Source organism: Dryobates pubescens, chromosome 5, assembly GCF_014839835.1.
Source record: "Dryobates pubescens isolate bDryPub1 chromosome 5, bDryPub1.pri, whole genome shotgun sequence".
NCBI classification, from domain to species: Eukaryota; Metazoa; Chordata; class Aves; order Piciformes; family Picidae; genus Dryobates; species Dryobates pubescens.
Window position 1 is genome coordinate 9,313,173 of NC_071616.1, and position 19,062 is coordinate 9,332,234.

Consider the following 19,062-nt stretch of genomic DNA (forward strand, 5'->3'; position numbering starts at 1 on the left):
AACTTGTAGAGTGACTTCAATCTGAGGTGCTCAAGCACATTACACATGTACTGGATATTGCCCATTTTGCAAGTGGCAAGAGTGAGGGAGAGAGGGAAGGCGACTGTAACATGTCATACTCACAATCCTGCAGCAGAGTTTAAAATCTACAAGCTAGCATCTGGAGCACCTCTCCTATGAGGACAGACTGAAAGAGTTGGGGCTGTTCAGTCTGGAGAAGAGAAGGCTCAGAGGTGACCTAATTGTGGCCTTCCAGTATCTGAAGGGGGCCTACAAGAAGGCTGGGGAGGGACTTCTCAGGATGTCAGGTAGTGATAGGACTAGGGGGAATGGAATGAAGCTAAAGGTAGGGAGATTCAGGCTGGATGTGAGGAGGAAGTTCTTCACGATGAGAGTGGTGAAGCCCTGGAATGAGTTGTCCAGGGAGGTGGTTGAGGCTCCGTCCCTGGAGGTGTTTAAGAGCAGGCTGGATGAGGCTCTGGCCAGCCTGATCTAGTGTGGGGTGTCCCTGCCCATGGCAGGGGGGTTGGAACTAGATGATCCTTGTGGTCCCTTCCAACCCTGACTGATACTATGATAACTTGCTCTCACTATTGATCATACTGACTGCAAGCAGATTTCTAAACAAGAAGACTGGGGGAAAAAAATGCAAAACATCGTAAGTTTGTACTTGCAAGACTAAAACAACCCCCCACACTAAACCATTAATGAAATCATAGTATCATAGAATCATTAAGGTTGGAAAAGACCCTTAAGATTGAGTCCAACCATAACCCAACTACTATGATCACTAAATAGTCTACTCTCCTTTCTGATAAGCAGCAGTTGTTACAAGATACTCCTTACAAACCCATCAGACATCTGTCTATCTTACTTTAGTTCAGCAGCAGCATGGACCATGCTCTCAAAGACATTGTTTAGAGTTACAAGTGGTAGCAGATGCAAAGACTAAAGGTGGTCTTGATTTTCAAGCATTCTGCACAATGAGGTCTTTCAAAACACCATTTAACATAAGCAGAACTCTCTCTCCTCAACATCCACTTCTCGCTTGTGGTAGATTAGAGAATGAGCATGGGAAAATGAGTGTGAAAGGGTCAGTGTCATAAGGGCAAAATTACCTTGTATGAGAGACAGCATCACTAAGACTGTAAGCACTGTTCTCCCTTGTTAGAGGATTGGAGGCTGGTTGACTCTTGCTGTGAATATCCAGGCTCAGAGAAGATTCAGCCTTTCGGTCCATGTGGCTTTCTTTTTCTAATGTCCTGTCTGCAATGGAGACCACTTCACTGGAGCTATGCCACAGTGGTGCCACCTTCTCCTTTGTTAGCCCTGTTCGGGGAGATGTTGCTGCTCCCAGGGACGCAGTGCTGCCATGGCTAGGTCCGTAGGAAGTGGTATCTATGCCACTGTCAGCTGAAGTCCCTTGAAGGTAGTTGTAGCTGTTCAGCTCTGATTCGGTGCGCTCTCCACTGTCATACCATTTCTCATCACTGTGAGCACTGGAGGCATTGCTGGAGAGGGTATTGCTGCTGGAATGGCTGGAGTAGTGGCTGTCAGACTACAGAAGAAACGACAATCCAAAAAAAACCAACCACACTTGTAGGTTTATTTCAGGATTATGTCAGTAAAGAGGAGGAGGAAATAAGATGCAGAAGTCACCACTGCATGATAGGAGCTCTTCTACCTTGAGATACTGGATAGAAACATTGAGGAGACACACTCTAAAAATGCCATTACAGCACGATGCACATGTCCTGTCCTGGCTGCACATGAAAAACTTTCATATGGATTTGGAAGCTGTATTTTAACTATTCAGGGAAAGCCAGAGTTGTTTGTATTTTGTCCCAAAATACTTTACACTGTTTCCTTTCAAGCACAGTTCTGCCCAGCCCAGTTCAATTAAACTGGCCGACCTATGTAGGGTTCGACTTGGTTTATAGCTACTATAATTAAGAACATCCTAAGTTTTGGACTCCAGAGTTTTAGAACACGAGAAATAACCAATACACACAAAGTGCACATGTTACTTTAACAATCCAATTGCCTATCTAAGTCTAAAGCAGGGCAAAATAACCACTGCTCTTCCTGCCCCTTGGCAGTAGGGTACATTTCCTCTTTGGCAGTATGCTTTTAAATTGTCTCATCAAGGCATGCCAGCATCTGGCTGCTCTGTATGTTCTGTCCTTGGTTACAGCTTGCTGTTAAAAAGAAACTCGATGCCCTCAATTCCATAGTGGGCACTGGTGGAATATCCCACTACAGGAAGAATTTCTTTCCATACACACATCATTGCTTAGTAGCTCACCTACTCGGGGTACCAATATCCATCTGAATTCCTTCATTTTATTTTCGATCTACAGAATGTATCTAAGTTATGATCACCTATAGAGTCAGAATGGAAGAGTTTTTCTGTAGGTAACAGACTTGTTTGGTGACCAGATGGCAGAGGAACCAGGGAAGGGATAGAAAGGAGACTTCAAACAACCTTCCCTGTTTGTCTGCCCCTCTGGGCAGAGATCCCAGTCAAATATAAAAAAAAAACAGGTACTGCTTCTGTTTCCTCAGAGGATGGCTTTATATTGAGAGCAAGAAGTCTCAGCATCCATGTTTCTTTTTATACTAATGAGAGAACTGACAGGACAAAAAGAAGGACTATTAAGTGACTTGATCTAGACTCCTAGTTGTCTCTAATTAAAGTTGCTGCTCTTCATTAGGAACTATATCACTCTCCCCCATCCATCTGTCCACATAATAAAGATTTACTTTAACAATGCCTAAATGAGAAGAATGCAAGCATTAACAGCTCCAGTACTGTACTTTGCACGCAGGCTAATGAGTTATGTATTACATCATTATATGGTCAAATACATCTCATGGAAAACAGGTCAATCTAAATACAAAAACCAGCTTGTGCTCCTAAGGTTGTGAAGATTGTTGGGGGGGAGAGGGGTGTACATTGGTTTTTAGTTTTTGTTTTCTGGTTGTTGTTGCTTTGGGGTTTGTTTTTTTTAATAATAAAGAAGTGTTATTATGAGTTAATAACCTGAAAGCAACACTGCCAGTCCTATTGAAATAAGAAATGCTGGCAAGCAGGAGCAAATAACAGGAACTAACCAAAGACTTTCTCACACCTAAATAAATGCAGCTAATACTTTCAGCACAATCATGCGACACAACTGTATTTTAGCTGATTGTACAAATAAATTAAAACCCAAGTGACACAGCATATTGGGTAGAGTGTAAAGGGTGGGGTTTTTTTTGTCTGTTTGTTTTTCTCTTGACAAATAATTCTCAAGATATTTTAAATGTATGAACATGACTGTATGGGAACATCTCTCTTTGTTTATGAACACCTCTGTCTGGAAATCAGGAAGCGACAGTCTCCAAAAAGGTGTGAAAATCTAACTCCAGAGAGCCAGAAATTTACCATTTAGGTCTTAAACATAATACCAAAGATTTTTAGTGTTTTTTTCATCAGGATTCCAGTGGACCTTTATGGCCAAGTCTTCCAACAGCGTGGAAAGGAATAAAATGGAGAAAATAGAAAACCAAAAGCAAGATCTGCAGCTTTCTGAGGGGTGCATTAAAAATATAGCAAATATAGTAAATATAGTAAACTTTGTGTCTCACATGTGAGGCCTGAAAATAGTGCTGTGGACTCCCCCACAGAACTTCTATTTAGCACAAGATAACAGACAAGAAGTTGCTATTTGACTGGCAGCAAACTTTATTGACTAAGAAATATTTCAGTAGGTTTTGCTTAGCTTCCGCAGGATTCAGGAACCAACAGGTTTGCTTTACTGCTTCCTCCATGAAGAGTTTTTTTTGTTCTTTTATTTTAAACTGGCACTCTAAACAGATCTTTGAACAACATTTTTGGTATCAAGAGCTTGTGGAGTAAAAGCAAAACATTAAATAATTCCTTTTTTAGGATAACTTACATGACCCTGCTTATTTGGAGACAAGTGAACCACAGGATCCTGTCTCATCAGTCTTCCACTAGGGCTTTCTCTGAAGGATGGCAGTACCTTGGATACTGCTGGGAGATGGCAGGTTGGCTCTGTAACACAGCACACAATGATGTCCTGAAGAGTGCATGCAGTGCAACAAACTCAGAAAACATGTGACCTAATTTTACCCTGCAATTTTCCCCAAAACTACACCATTAGGCAAAAACTTTGGATACTTAATATGAAATCAATTCCCAGTAAAAAAATACATATGGCGAAAAACCAGAGAGGAGTTTGTGAGGGCACACTCCTGCCTGGTGTACATCAGCAAGACTTCGAGAACAACCAGCAGCCACCCCCTCTCCAGCTTTTGTGAGAACAACCTGAAGGGTATCATTCCCCCTTGTCCAATGGCAGTGCATCAGCATTAAAGCTGTGGAATGTTCATTTTCACAGGGTACTGACATTGTATCTCTATATGCATGTGGCCTGTGGACAAGAGATTAAAATGTTTCCCTGAAGATCCACAGTTTATTCAATTGTATTCTGCGCAAGGCAGGACACCAACAAAAGTCTACAGTGATCACTTCAATTAACATACTTTTTCCAGTGTAACTACTACATGTATGTCTCCTCAAAGGGAAGGTGAGTTAAATAAACATTGTCTCAAAACCTCTGATGGAATCACAATATTTTCTTACAAATTGCTGGCTGTGAAAGTGGAAACTGCATCGCTGCACAAAAGCAGTTCTTATTAAACTAAACCTGACAAAAGTGGATGGAATTCAAATCACTCATCTCACATGGACACTCACAGGAGCACTCTATACCAATTAAATGATTTTTTTCCCCAAGGGATAACTATGGATGTCTAGAGGGTGCTCAGACACAGCCTGTAATTGCCTTCTCTGAGGCCAAGGTCAGTAGTTTAAAATTATGTCTCTCAGTTGTGCTTTTTTTTTATGTGTACCATCTCTGCTGTGGGTGAGCAACACTGCACTTCTAAAAATGCTGCTTTGAAGTAGGGTATGTGCTTAGGTACATCAGGTACTTCACAATACCCACAGTAACTGGAAGTGCTTTCCCCAGCACAGCTACAGTTTGTTCATCTTGATCTGCAGCATTACTACCTTTTAAAAAGCAAATGAAGAAGCATTTTTAAAAAAAGAAAAAAACAAAAAAACAGTCAGATGGGATTCCCCCTGGCAAGTGCTGTTGGTGTACAAAGAACAAAAGTCTTCTGTCGCTAAAAACTGGCCAGGAAGGAGTGGGTGCGTGGATTCACAGCACCTGATGCCTTTTTTGCCTTGAGGCAGATTAGCCCAAGTGCTTATTTGTCATCGAACCAAATTTTCACCTGGATTCACCAGGCTGGCAATGAAGTCTTCAGTCAGAGATGCAGCTTCCAACTGTGACTCCGTGACTGCAGGACAATGCACATGAGAGAAAACAGGGATGTCACTACGTATTTCTCAGCCCTTGCCAAATGCTGGAGCCATCTCTTTTATCACACAATTGTTGTTCCTGTTCTTTTGGGCCTTATTTATTTTGCTCATATGGTGACACCTGACACTGCAGAACAGAATTTGCTGGCAGCTCCACTCAGTGCCTGCACCAACACCCAACTGTTGGTCTGCAAAAGAAATGCTGAGCAAAAGTTTAGTTTTACACATGTCGTTACCATCACACAGCATCAAAACATATGTGATTAAAAATCGTTCTGTCAAGATGAGAACTGCAGATCTGTATAATCACAGCTTTTGAGTGTGAAGAATGGGGGGAGTTGTGATGGAGGGACTAACAGATGGCTCAATAACAAGGCACAGCTCACTAAGGTTGTGCAGGTATGTGAACGAAGTATGTGTTCTGACCTTGAGGTTGGCATTTGCCTTTCCACTACTGCTGATTTCAGTGAATCTTACTCTGTGTTCGAGACTAGCCCCTTTACACAGAGTAAAACCTAGGGTGCAGTAAAATGGTAATCTATATGTGCCAGAGAAAAAGTACAGAATTGCTTCATCTGTGGTAACAAAGTTAGAATATTGAGCATGGTCAGCCTGTTGGATCGATGCTGTATGTCAATAGGACATTTCCACTGGTGTCAATCTCGCTGGTATCCACGCAAGTCAAACCATAGCTGCCGCGAGAAGTCTATGCACAAAAACTTCAAATGAAGGCTTAACAGAGCGAATTCTCTGTACCCAGCTGTTTTATGCTGTTAATATGTTCCCTCAGCTGACAGCTTAATTGCCAAGTGCAATGAAAAATGTATACACTGGTGCAAGGCGCTTACCAAGCTATAGATTCACTTCACTATTTAAACTTTAATTGCCTTTTTCTTTTTTTCCCCCCCATTTTGTACATGGTATTTTTATAGCTTCAATGATCAAACAATCAATTTGCATTTATATAGCACCGTTTGAAAGGGAGCATCACAAGCACTTTAGACAAACAAAGCAAAATTTAAACTAAGCCAAGCCACTGGGGAGCATAGGTGAGGTCAAACAAGTCCTCAGCAGCAAGACAAATGGGTAAGTGTTGTCTACCCAACTGCTTTTAGAAGGGCAATGTTTCACAGTAAAAGCATTAAAGGCAGATTTAGTCCCACAATTGAACGAAGAACTGAAATCAGTTCTTCCTCAGGTGATACTCACAGGTCTCAAGGAAACAGACTGCTAGTACATGCTCCAGACCTAATTATTCATCCTGATGAACAAGGTTAACTTTCAAAGACACTGAAATCACAGTGCTTAAGAGGGTTCTCTTTCTGCATAGAGAGGTATTGCCAAAGTCACCTTGCAGTTAGCACCACTTGCTCAGTGTAGAGAATTAATTACCTACCCATCTGGTCAGTGATACTATCCTCACTTCTTTGCCAGCTGGGTGTGGATTTGCCGCTACCACCCGTATCTGATTGCGTGTTCTGCCTGTCAATGGAAGCAGGGGATCTACGGCTAATTCCAAACCTGTTGTAACACCCCAAAAAAACAAAGCAGATCATGATATTGAATATGCATAAAACTCACATAAGGAGAAAAGAGCACTTTCAAGCAGCTAGTGTCAAACAACAGGGCAAACCAATGCGTGGCACAGCTTGCAGGATTTATAATGCTTTTCCCATTTAATTTTTGTGGCAGCTCTCAGGACCCATTTAGCACCTTCAATGCATAAGATTACTGTACACATTTACTGAGCATCTTTGATGAAGAACATCTGGTTAGAGTACAGCTAGAAAAAACAGACCAAACATCCAGAAATAAAATTACTAGTTTTCATTTACACAGATGTTTAAATGGAAAGGTGAACAGACCATGACATGGTTACAGAAAGCTGACCACCATGAGTAAAAAGTCTGGAAAAAAGCCACATAGGGAGATGAAGTTGTGTTTATTGGGAAAAGGTATCAAGGATGGATCCTTTTAACTGGGAAAGCACAACTTCAAACTAGCCTAAGTGAGCATGAGAAAGTTTGTTAGGAAAATCCTATGAATCACAGCCTTTTTTCTGGGTTCTTAAGCAAAGGGTGCATAAGGTCACATCAAGGTGATGCAGACATATGCAAACAAGGTTAGATAATTTGGGACAATATTACACTGCCAAGTATTTTAACTAAGGGCTTATCAAGTTGACTATATAGGTTATGGATTCCCAACATCTCAGGGTTATAAGTTCTGTAAATTATTATTTGATCATAAAATAATGCATGGATGAATTCAAAATGAAAACAGCTATACGAAAGCAGCCACACGTGGACACCTATTGATGCAGAAGAAAGCACACAGAGCAAAAGGAAGACTGTTCAATAGACTTCGTAAATCCTGCTAGATTAGTTAGATGGATTTCAGGAAGCTAAATAAAGATGTAGTAAACTCAAGGAGAACAATCTAATGACAAAGGTGAGAAACAGTGCTTCTGAGCCATACATAAGTCGACATGCTTTATATGCCTAAAAACCTCTAAGAAAGAAATCTATAATTCTGCATTATATATAAATTAAGTCCATAGTAATCATAGTTTGGTTCAGACTTAGCAGATCAATCATTAAGAATTTGTCAACAGTAATGCATTTCTAAAGCTTTTTGTAAAGCAGACATACCCAGAAGGAATAAAAATTCCCCAAACTCTGCATGCACAGAGTTACACCCCAAAGAATTACAACAAGCTGACAGATTCTCTATATATCAAGGGGTTTCTGTAGCCCTAAGTGTCTGACATAAAAACAGAATATAAAATACTCAAGACTGTGCTTTCAACTTACTCCACTAAGTGCAGACTACCTCACATGACCTGCAGTGCAAAAGAGACATCTGGCCAACCGTCAGAGCCAGCTCATTGTGCTTACTGCATGTGAAAGTTCATGTACTTGTTAACTCAAGTGAACTCACCGAAGAAGAGCTGTATGACTCAGAACAGCAAGATCCCATTCCTACCCTTAAAGGCAAGCAGTTGGGACACTTCTGTGCATGCAACACATCTCTAAAAGTCACATTTTGAAATGCAGGCTGCCTAAATTTTACCCAAACATGCCCCCACTTGCATTCTGTTCACCAGTGCCTGGTATAGCCAACGTATGGGTTGATGAATAAAGAAAACCCAGATCCATCTGCCCTCTGAAGACAAACGATTCAAACTGAAATTGAGCAATGCTTTTCCTTCTCTATTCACAGACTAGTGAGGATTTCACTTAATCAAATACCTAAATTAAATGTGATGAATTCAATACCGACTCAACGGATGCATAAAAAGTCTAAACACAGCAATTCAATGGCTGATTGATTTTTTTTTTTTAAACCTTGATCTGAGGTAATTTTTAAACTTTTAAGACTGGCAAAGTATTTTAGGAAGAACATATTTTCAGGATAAAATAACTAAAAGTTGATACTCAAGGTGGGGGGGGGGGGGAGGAAATCCAAGAATTTTGGTGCAAAGATGTTGTGCTGCACCAGTTTTACTTTCCTGCATTGTCCTCTTAGGTAAAGCCCATAATATTCATATGTACAGAAGCAGCCAGTTTGCCAATTGGCATATTTTGTATGATTTGACATAGTTTTAATGTTTTTTCAAGAACAGAGGTTGACAAACCCACTATGTTTCGAATCCTAATTCATTAAAACCACTGCTCTATTAATTGAGCAGCAAGAAATGTCTTTAGATTGCCATTTTACATTAAATGGACTGTTCAAAAGCAGGAATAATAAATGCAGGTGGTGCTATGTTCTATGCTGCTTAAATGCAGAGCCCATTAGGGCACGTAGGAATGAACCCCAGAAAACTCAAAGGAGAAATCAATCTCGGTTTCAAGAACAGTGAAATAGTTTCCATACACGTTTTACATCTCTGCCATAAGAAAAAGAAATTGTTATTTCAGTGGTTTGGAAGTTCATTTTTATATTCTACAATCATTTATTGCATATACATACCTTCAGGTAAACATAGGATAAGTATATGAAACTCACACATATACATCAAGACAAATCTGGATATTCTTGAAGGCAGTGAAGTTTTGCCCATATCCATCTTAGGATACAGACCAATAAGCTGGAAGAGGCAGCAGTGACTGCTCTTATGGATGTCTGACAGAGGTTGGACTCACTCATGCTTCCAGTCATTCAGGTTTCACAAACTTTCCAAATCTGTCATATCATGCCACAAGAAAGAAATGTACACACAAGTTATGTGATTGAGATTTCCAGCACTGGGAAGTCTCAGGGCCTAGCATACACAGGCTGGACCAGAGGCTCACCTTGGGAAGACTACCTATGGGACAGTGTCCCTTCTCCAGCCCAACCTTCCCTCCAGCATCTTGGCAATTAAATGCTAAAAAGGTCTCTCCCCTATTTTAAGAAGATACACGGGTTGATTGCTGACCAGCTCTACCCTCAAACATCACTACAGAGTTGCCCTGAATCTGGTCTCTTGGACAAATCTCATCAGAACTACAATGATTTGTAGTAACAGATATTGCTTTGCTTACTGAGGCAGGGGGAAGTTTCCTTCAAAATTACATTTTTCATGCTTTCCACTTGGACTGATAGAAAATCTTTGGAAAGTCCTGAGTAAATGTGACTTGAGTGTGCAAGAATACCATAGAAGACAAAATGCCTCTCTAAGAACAGCACATAATAGGTGAACAACTGAAGTTTAGTTAAGTGACATTCTGAAAAAAGCATCCAATAAGGAACACGTGAAGTCATTACTCCTTTTAAACAGTGTTTCCTTGCTCAGAATGGAAACTTCAACCCCAAAAAACTACACACACCAGGTTTCCAGGACACACCTCTTTGTTGAGCTTGCAAACTGCTCAAAGAAAGCTGCACCGAATGTATTAACTTACAAGATAGTGAAGGGTTGGGATAAGTGCTGCTGTGCTCTGAGGCCAATAATGTCCTTTCCAACCCAAATCATTCTATGCATCTATGAAAACAAAAACCTCAGCACCTGTGAAAATCCCTTCCTACTCAAGCAGTTGTCTTTGTGAGGTCTAGGGACATATGGCAGCAGTACCTTTTTTTGTAGAGCAAATGATGTAGTTAGAAAAATGAAGACAAGATATGGGGAGCACAAGCTGCTCTTCAGAATTCAAGGCAACACACAAGCACTGCTGGCAGGAATGAGCCAGGAAGTGTGCAGGCTGTTAAGAGGTTAAGTGCCTTTTCCAGCCGCAGAGCTCTGGACACACTTCTATTTAGTTTCCTTACAGCAAAGCTTAATGAGTTCAGAGAAAATCTGCAAGGAAAAGAACAGGGAGGACAAGTCTCTGGAAAAAAGAAGCAGACTTTCTGTAACACATGGTTGGAACAGCCTTCTCTGGGCTGACACAAAGCAGCATTCCCTTACTGGCACCAAAATGGCAAAAGACAGTGCCTTGTGTTAAGCAGCTCCTGACAGCAGTCTTTAATCTTACTAATAGTAGATTTATATATATATATTTAATAGAGAAAAAGACATCTCTACTTTATAAAGACCCAAACCAGAATGAATTACATACAATGACCTCCAATGTACTCAAGAAGACTTCAGATGGAAGCTTTGCAGTGTGAGCTATCATCAGTTTGGCCCCTTTATCTTCTCTATAGGAAGTAATTTGGAACGTGGTAGACAGCTTTCCTGCTGCCAATTACTTTTTTCTCTACTTGGAGATGCTTGATTTATTGCTCCTTTCAGTGAGCTCTGAAAATGATGCAGATTTAATTTCTTCATCTGCAAGTTTCCCCTTACATTGACATTGAATCACTTCAGAGAGTTTGAAGATTTCTAGAAAGCTGGAAGAAGAGTGCCTTGCAACAGGATGGCTGTGAATACCTGAAAAGGTTGCTAGCTGTGGATTACTTGGCACTTTTGTGCCTACACACCTGAAGTCTCAGCTGCACTCAACGCTGCTCGCTTCAACCACTAGCACAGACTGCGAAGTCCCCAAACTATAACTTATTTTATGTTAGAATCTAAACCTGTGAAATGAAACCATCTGCAACATGGAAACAGTACCTTTAATGAAGAGTTTTACATACATAAAGGTTCCTTTGTATAGTAACCCGAGCAGCTGTAGACTAGGATCAGAGAGAGTGGTTAGGTCACAAAGGGAAAAGGTGAAAGCAAGAGGTTTTTAAAACTGATTTTCTCAAGAAGCAGGACAGTGACATTTGAAAACAATCACATTTTAATGCACGTAAACAACAGCTGACAGGAGGCTGTATGAGCTCTCCTTTAGTCTAATGTATGTTACAACAAATGGAACAGAGAACAAAAAGCCTGCCTAAGAAGAGTATGAAAAAGGTCTGGTGCCTACCCTTCTGGCATAGATTTTTGTCTGTATGTGCCCCCACCAGAGCCAGTATCACTGGAGGACGATAAGTTGCTTGGAGAATTACGGCACTGCTGCGATCTTGCTAAGGCAATGGATGAAACTGTGACGTAGACATTGGAACCAGGAGACAACCTGTGCAGAGCAAAGGAACCAGTTGGATCAGCAATACTGAACAGTGCAAAGCATGGTGGACAACATCCTGCTAATTGTCACATCAGCAAAGAACAAGATATCAGGGAGACAGCAGAAATGAAGTCAATTGTAGGATCAGATGTTTTCCCCTTATTAATCTATTAGAAACCAAGGAAAATCAGCTCTAAAAAGCAGGATGCCAGGGAGCAAATGGAAAGAGGCAAGTGTGGAAGGAAAATCTCACCACACACTAGGACAGCATCCTAGTTTCTGAAGTCCCAATAGTTTTTACAGATTCCTGATAAGGAATGATGAAGCACGACATTCCCCGTGAAAATACCAAACAGAACAAAGTATTTCACATTCTCTTCACAAACCCTTGCCTGGAATTTAAACTAGTGAGCTGTCTTAGCAAGCTCTCCCAGGAGTATCAATCTTATCTCTATGCCACCGAATTTGTCTGCATTGTGAGGGTGATGGAACACTGGAACAGGCTGCCCAGGGAGGCTGTGGAGTCTCCCTCTCTGGAGATATTCAAAACCCACCAGGATGTGGTCCTGTGTGATCTGGTGTAGGAGACCCTGCTCTGGCAGGGGGGGCTGGACTAGATGACCTTTTGAGGTCCCTTCCAGCCCCATACATTACGTGATTCTGTGAAATTGCAAGGACTGAAATTTAAAAAATACCTAAAACTCTCTCTAGAAGTGTAGCATTCTAATATGAACTATCTCCATACATTGAAACTCTGCTTGAAAATAGAGACCTGAGTCACACGAAGCCTCATCCTGCCAGAATAACCACATGGCAAGTGGGGCAGAACTGAAACACATGCACCTGAGCAGAACGGCTGGAAGCAGCAGGCTTACACTACTCAACTGGTATAGCCTGTTCTGTAGTTCAAAGCTTTTTTAGATCATTTGCTGCTTTGTGCCATTTTGTTTCCCAAACCTCGAGTTCACTGCTGCTAGATACTTCTTTGCTCTACTCAGTGGGGTCTGAAGGCATTCAGAACTTCTGCAGTGATTTACGTGGAGTTTGACTTATGCCATCCATGACCATCAAAAATCCTACTGCCAATGTAAACCTTTACTCAATTTAACTAGAAAAAATACTGTAACTTTTACAGATTAAATGGAACACTTAAAAAATGTATATAACTCAGAATACATTTTGGGTTTGGAGATTTACATAGCCTAGCCTCTTAATCTGTGTCTGTAAAGGAGTGGCAGATTTCAATCAGCTCTCACCACAATACTGCAGGAAATTGAAAGTTCAAAAGCTCTTTTGAAAATGAGAAAATAAAAAGGAAATAAAAAAGGCACTGATTAATGTATGTTGCTGTTAATTATGTATACGTATATAGACAAAGAGCGTGCATGTATGTGTGTACATATACACACACACAGAGCCAGCAGTGTGTCCAGATGGCCAAGAAGGCCAATGGCATCCTGACCTGTATCAGGAACAGTGTGGCCAGCAGGAGCAGGGAAGTCATTGTGCCCCTGTACTCAGCACTGGTTAGGCCACACCTTGAGTACTGTGTCCAGTTCTGGGCCCCTCAGTTTAAGAAGGACATCGAGACACTTGAACGTGTCCAGACAAGGGCAACAAGGCTGGGGAGAGGCCTTGAGCACAAGCCCTATGAGGAGAGGATGAGGGAGCTGGCATTGTTTAGCCTGGAGAAGAGGAGGCTCAGGGGAGACCTTATTGCTGTCTACAACTACCTGAAGGGTGGTTGTAGCCAGGAAGGGGTTGGTCTCTTCTTCCAGGCAACCAGCACCAGAACAAGAGGACACAGTCTCAAGCTGTGCCAGGGGAAGTTTAGGCTTGAGGTGAGGAGAAAGTTCTTCACAGAGAGTCATTCGCCACTGGAATGTGCTGCCCAGGGATGTGGTGGAGTCACCATCCCTGGAGGTGTTCAAGAGGGGCCAAGTGCCACGGTTTAGTAGTCGTGAGGTCTTGGGTGACAGGTTGGACTTGATGAACTTTGAGGTCTCTTCCAACCTTATTGGTTCTATGATTCTATGATACATAGATGATACATATGATACATAGCCTGGAGAAGAGAAGGATCAGAGGTGACCTCATTGCCCTCTACAACTACCTGAAAGGTGGTTGTAGACAGGAAGGGGTTGGTCTCTTCTCCCAGGCAACCAGCACCAGAACAAGGGGACACAGTCTCAAGCTGTGCCAGGGGAGGTTTAGACTTGAGGTGAGGAAAAAGTTCTTCACTGAGCGAGTCATTCGTCATTGGAATGTGCTGCCCAGGGAGGTGGTGGAGTCACCGTCCCTGGAGGTGTTCAAGGGGAGATTGGACGTGGCACTTGGTGCCATGGTCTAGTTGTGAGGTCTGTTGGAACAGGTTGGACTTGATGATCCTTGGGGTCTCTTCCAACCTTAGTTACTGTGATACTGTGATATCAAACTGTTCCCCCTCAGTACTCTACACAAAAGCAGTAAGCTAAAAAAATCTTAAAATGGAAAGGGCAGTAGGTCTGGACCAAACTTCTCAATCATCTGGAATTTCATAGAGTGCATGTGACTAATAACCACTCTTTTTCCCAGAAAGAAAAGAATGATCTAACGCCTGACCATTGCAAGTACTATACTAACCCCAGCAATTCCATTCTAGTCTACCAAACTGAACTTCTCACATTTATCAAGCAGTAACTCTGAAGTATTTGATTGCAAAGAACATAGTTCAAGATTGGAGACTTGGAGAGCTGTGAGCCAAGCAGTTCATTTTCCCAGTTGCATTCTTATAAAGATGAAAAAAAGAGTTCAGCCAACAAAAATATGTGCTTTCAATAGCATTCACTCATCCAAAACAGGCACTCTCACTGAAACTCAGTTAATGCTTACAGAGCAATATGCCATTTAAAAGTATGACCTTTTTTTATCAATGCTAAATTAGAAATTATTGCAAGGAAACCAATTACTTCTCAAGTCATTTCTGTAAAATGATTTCCTGTTGGAAAATGCTTACATTTTCACTTCAAGTTCAGTTATGCCTTTTCTCTACCTCCTATGCTTTACCAAAAAGTGACAGCACTGTTCAGAAGGAATGTCAGGATTTCAGAACCATGCCATGGAGTTATAACTCATTTACAGAGATGAAAGACCTCGAGGGCAAACAAAATTGTATTACAAATGTGGTCTGAACAACAGCCACGAACAACCAGTCAGGTAGCACATCCTATTATTTAAAGCAGCGCTCTTTTTTTGTTGGTACAGCTCACAATAGCACTAAAAAAACATTAATAGTGAGGGTTTTCCATTGTATGTGAAACATATAAATAAGACAAAAGAACTTTGGAGTAAATTAGTTTGAATTGACTTCTTGAGCTGCTTTGAAATCTATTGATGAAAGGCATTTCCCCAGACAAAAGGAGCATTGCATTAGGAGTATGCTTCTATAGTTAAGATATTCTGTCCTTGTCTTTTATTTATAATTAAACACCAAACCAAACCAAGCTATTACCTATTTCAAAAGACAGCTCTAAGAAGAAATTCCAAACCGGTTAAGTGCAAGAGTCCCATAATTGAATTTAAAAATAGGCCACGTATCCATTGCATTAAACAGGCACAATTGCACTGCAGTCAGTTGAACTGAGGTTATGCCATGCGTGGTTTAATTCAAACAGATCTAGTTCACCATGAAAGAACTAGTTGAGTCTTGCCAAATATGGGAAGAAAATCATCCTTTGTGAGGGCAGTGAGTGGGATGGGCATACATATACTTTGTTTAGTATGACAACACAGACATTGAAAGCACCAGCCTTGCTCTTCCATTAATTTCCCTGTCATTAGCTGCAATTTTACTCCGGTCTTCAGTATGCACAGGTGTGTAATACACACGTCATAAGAAAAAGGTCAGACTACTATGCTTTGTGCCTATGGCCTAAGGCTTTCTTTAGCCATATGATCACACATAGATGCCTTCTCTCTTCGGGCCTCTGCCCCGTGCAGTTTTATTTTGTGCTACAACTTCTCCTACAAGAGCTGCACAGCTTGGAAGTGAAGGAGGTGGAGGCTGGCAGAAGAGATGAGCTGGCCTCGCAGCCAAAGCATTTCAGTGCTGACTTAGCAAACTGAATTCTTATCTTGTACTTGCTGCAGCACTCCCATACGACCACTGGCATGTTTGTTAAAGAAAATTTTTCACTGTCACTAATTGCAGCTTTCTCAAAGGCCTGATTTGATTCCAAGGTCTGATTTACTTCTGAGCTGAAGATTTACCACAGCAGCCAAAGTTGACTGAAGCAGTAATTTGAATTTATAAGATACTAACAATGGTGGGCACACTTCCACACATGAGGTGTCCAAAGTAAGACACAGCAAATGATTAGAAAACAATTTCTCTGTCTGTCTCTTTGTTCTTAATGTGAAGGGGGCCAAAGGCATCTCTTTTCACAGGAGTTTTGAAAATTAAGTTTAATTAATACCCGTGCAGCGTTCAGAAACTACAGTAGTGGGCACCACTGTAAGCCTTAGAAGGGAATTAGTAATTGCATCTTTACAGCAGAATTTGATTGCCATCCAGTAAATAGGGAGGGAGTAATGAAGAGGAAAATAAAATATTAAATAGTTCCTCTTTAATGAGCTACATCCACTGTGTGAACTGAATGAGGCAGATGCCGTCTCTTATGAGAAATTCTCATAATTTAATCGAAGGCAGTATCGGAAAATACAGTTATACAAGAGCCCAGAATAAAATTGCACAGCAAATCTTAACTCTGGCATGCTTACCTTCCATGTGTCTGATTTCTGCAATCCTAATAATACCACAAGATGTGACAGCTCTCTGAAAGCACCGAGTCAATGCTCTCACGTTAAAAAGGAAACTGAGCCATCCAAAAAAGGAACAAGAACATCAGCAATTCTGGGGAAGGGGACAGCAAATGAAACAGAAGATGCAATTGTGCTGTCATGTTGCACCCTCTCACAACACACTGTTATACCTCCTTGAGTATTTGTCTGCCATTTGATCACCGCCTTTCAGAAAACATGTATTGTAACAAGAAAAGATAAAGGGGACAGCCAGAGGTACAGGATGCCTTCTGTATGATGAAACACCGAACAGGCTACACAGTTCCACAAAGCATACAGAATTTTACTGATCTCCCAAAAGTGAATTACATTGGATTGAGAGAACAACTGTTCATTATCCTTCATAGAAAAAGGAGCAAGTAGGAGACCTGGAGCTCTCAAGAGACCACTTAGCAGGCACCTGGATGAAGAGATATCATCCAAAACTGCTAAACACAGCAGTACAGGTGCATCGGGCTCCAGCTGACCTTCAACAGCAGCCAGGCAGCACACTGTCAGACCAAGTAAGAAGTCTTCTCCTGTACTTGTTTCTTTTGCCTTTTTCCTAGTCCCTGCTGATGGCCACTGTCAAACAAGAGAGCCCAGCTCCTGACATCATACAGCATGGCTCTTCTCAGATGGTTTTGAAACACCAAATTTTCGCCATACAGCCAGGTGCACCAGTAAACCCTTGGTAAGCCCCATGCAGGTCTGCGTCCTGGTGCCAGTGGGAAATGCAGAATATCTAACTTCACATAAGTACATTTGAATTTGAAGAATGTTATGCAAACCTTAAAATAATGAACCCTCAAACCTTGCGTGCTACAATTCTCACTTGACAAGTGGCAAGATGAGCACTGACACCTGCTTGTTTTTATTAGGAGAAACATCACTGATCCAAGCGAAGCAGCAGATGATCAGGATTTTATGTAAAATGGGAACAGCTTGAACTAGACTCCATCTGCAGGAATTAACCTATAAATGAATACCACCAGTTACTGTCACTGACTACAGCAGTATGAAGTTTAGCGCAAAACCATCCCCTGAAGTCCCCAGTTAAGACTTACAACTAGTCAAAGAATCAAAGAATTGTCAGGTTGGAAGGGACCTCAAGGATCATCTAGTTCTAACCCCACTGCCATGGGCAGGGACACCCCACACTAGATCAGGCTGCCCAGAGTCCTGTCCAGCCTTGCCTTAAAAACTTCCAGGGATGAGACTTCTACCACCTTCCTGGACAACCTGTTCCAGTGTCTCACCACCCTCATGGTGAAGAACTTCTTCCTAATATCCAATCTGAATCTACTCACTTCTATTTTTGTTCCATTCCCCCCAGTCCTATCACTCCCTAACACCCTAAAAGTCCCTCCCCAGCTTTCTTGTAGGCTCCCTTCAAATACTGGAAGGCCACAATAAGGTCTCCTTGGAGCCTTCTCTCCTCCAGACTGAACAGCCCAAACTCTCAGTCTGTCTTCAAAGGAGAGGTGCTCTGCCCCTCTGACCACCTCCTGGCCTTTCTCTGGACACACTCCAGCACGTCCATGTCTTTCTTGTAATAGGGGCTCCGGAACTCGATGCAGTACTCCAGGTGTGGTCTCACCAGAGTGGAGGAGAGGGGGAGAATCGCCTCCCTCAAACCTGCTGGCTATGCCTCTCTTGATGCAGCCCAGGATGTGATTGGCTTTCTGGGCTGCAAGTACATACTGACAGCTCATGCTGAGCTTCTCATCCACCAGCACCCCCATGCCCTTTTCTTCAGGGCTGCTCTCAAGCTGGTCACTGCCAAGCCTATATCGGTGCTTGGGATCGCTAATCCCACGCCAGTCCTATTGAATATTGTTATAATACTTCCAGACTGTGGAATTACAGGCAGTGCTGGACTGCAGTCATGCCAGCATTCAGTTTTCCATTTGGTTTAAACTATTGACTGTTCTCAGAAATTTTCTAGTTCGTGCTTTGGGCTTTCATCCACTGAACTGCACACTGAAGTGCACACATCCAGCAGCACACTTTGCTCACACTTTCCAAATGTTTGTTGAATCAAGTTATAGTTGAGACTGATTCCAGTTTATTAATTAATAAGATATTATCATATTAATGAGATTTACAGTATTAATACGATATTATCATATAACTACAATTAATTAATATGATATCAATACCATAGAATCACAGAATGGTCCAGGCCAGAAGGGACCTCCAAAGGTCATCCAGTCTGACCTCCCTGCAGTCAGCAGTGACATCCCAACTAGATCAGGTTGCCCAGGGCTTCATCAAACCTCACTCTGAATATCTCCAGGGAAGGGGCCTCAACCGTCTCCCTGGGAAACCTGTTCCAGTGTTCCACCACCCTCACAGTAAAGAACT

At 41.8% G+C, this 19,062-nt stretch overlaps 1 protein-coding gene across 4 annotated transcripts in view; it reads right to left on the reverse strand.

Annotated features, from left to right (window-relative positions):
- The window catches only part of SIPA1L1 (signal induced proliferation associated 1 like 1), a 241,250-nt gene that overhangs the window by 19,729 nt on the left and 202,459 nt on the right, over positions 1-19,062 (reverse strand). For all 4 annotated transcript variants that reach the window (XM_054161557.1, XM_054161556.1, XM_009900603.2 and 1 more), the window contains 4 exons: positions 11,737-11,886; positions 6,792-6,916; positions 3,942-4,060; positions 1,119-1,558 (listed from right to left, as the gene is read on the reverse strand). In XM_054161557.1, the coding sequence (XP_054017532.1) occupies positions 1,119-1,558; positions 3,942-4,060; positions 6,792-6,916; positions 11,737-11,886 (834 nt within the window). The remainder of the gene's footprint in view (positions 1-1,118; positions 1,559-3,941; positions 4,061-6,791; positions 6,917-11,736; positions 11,887-19,062) is intronic.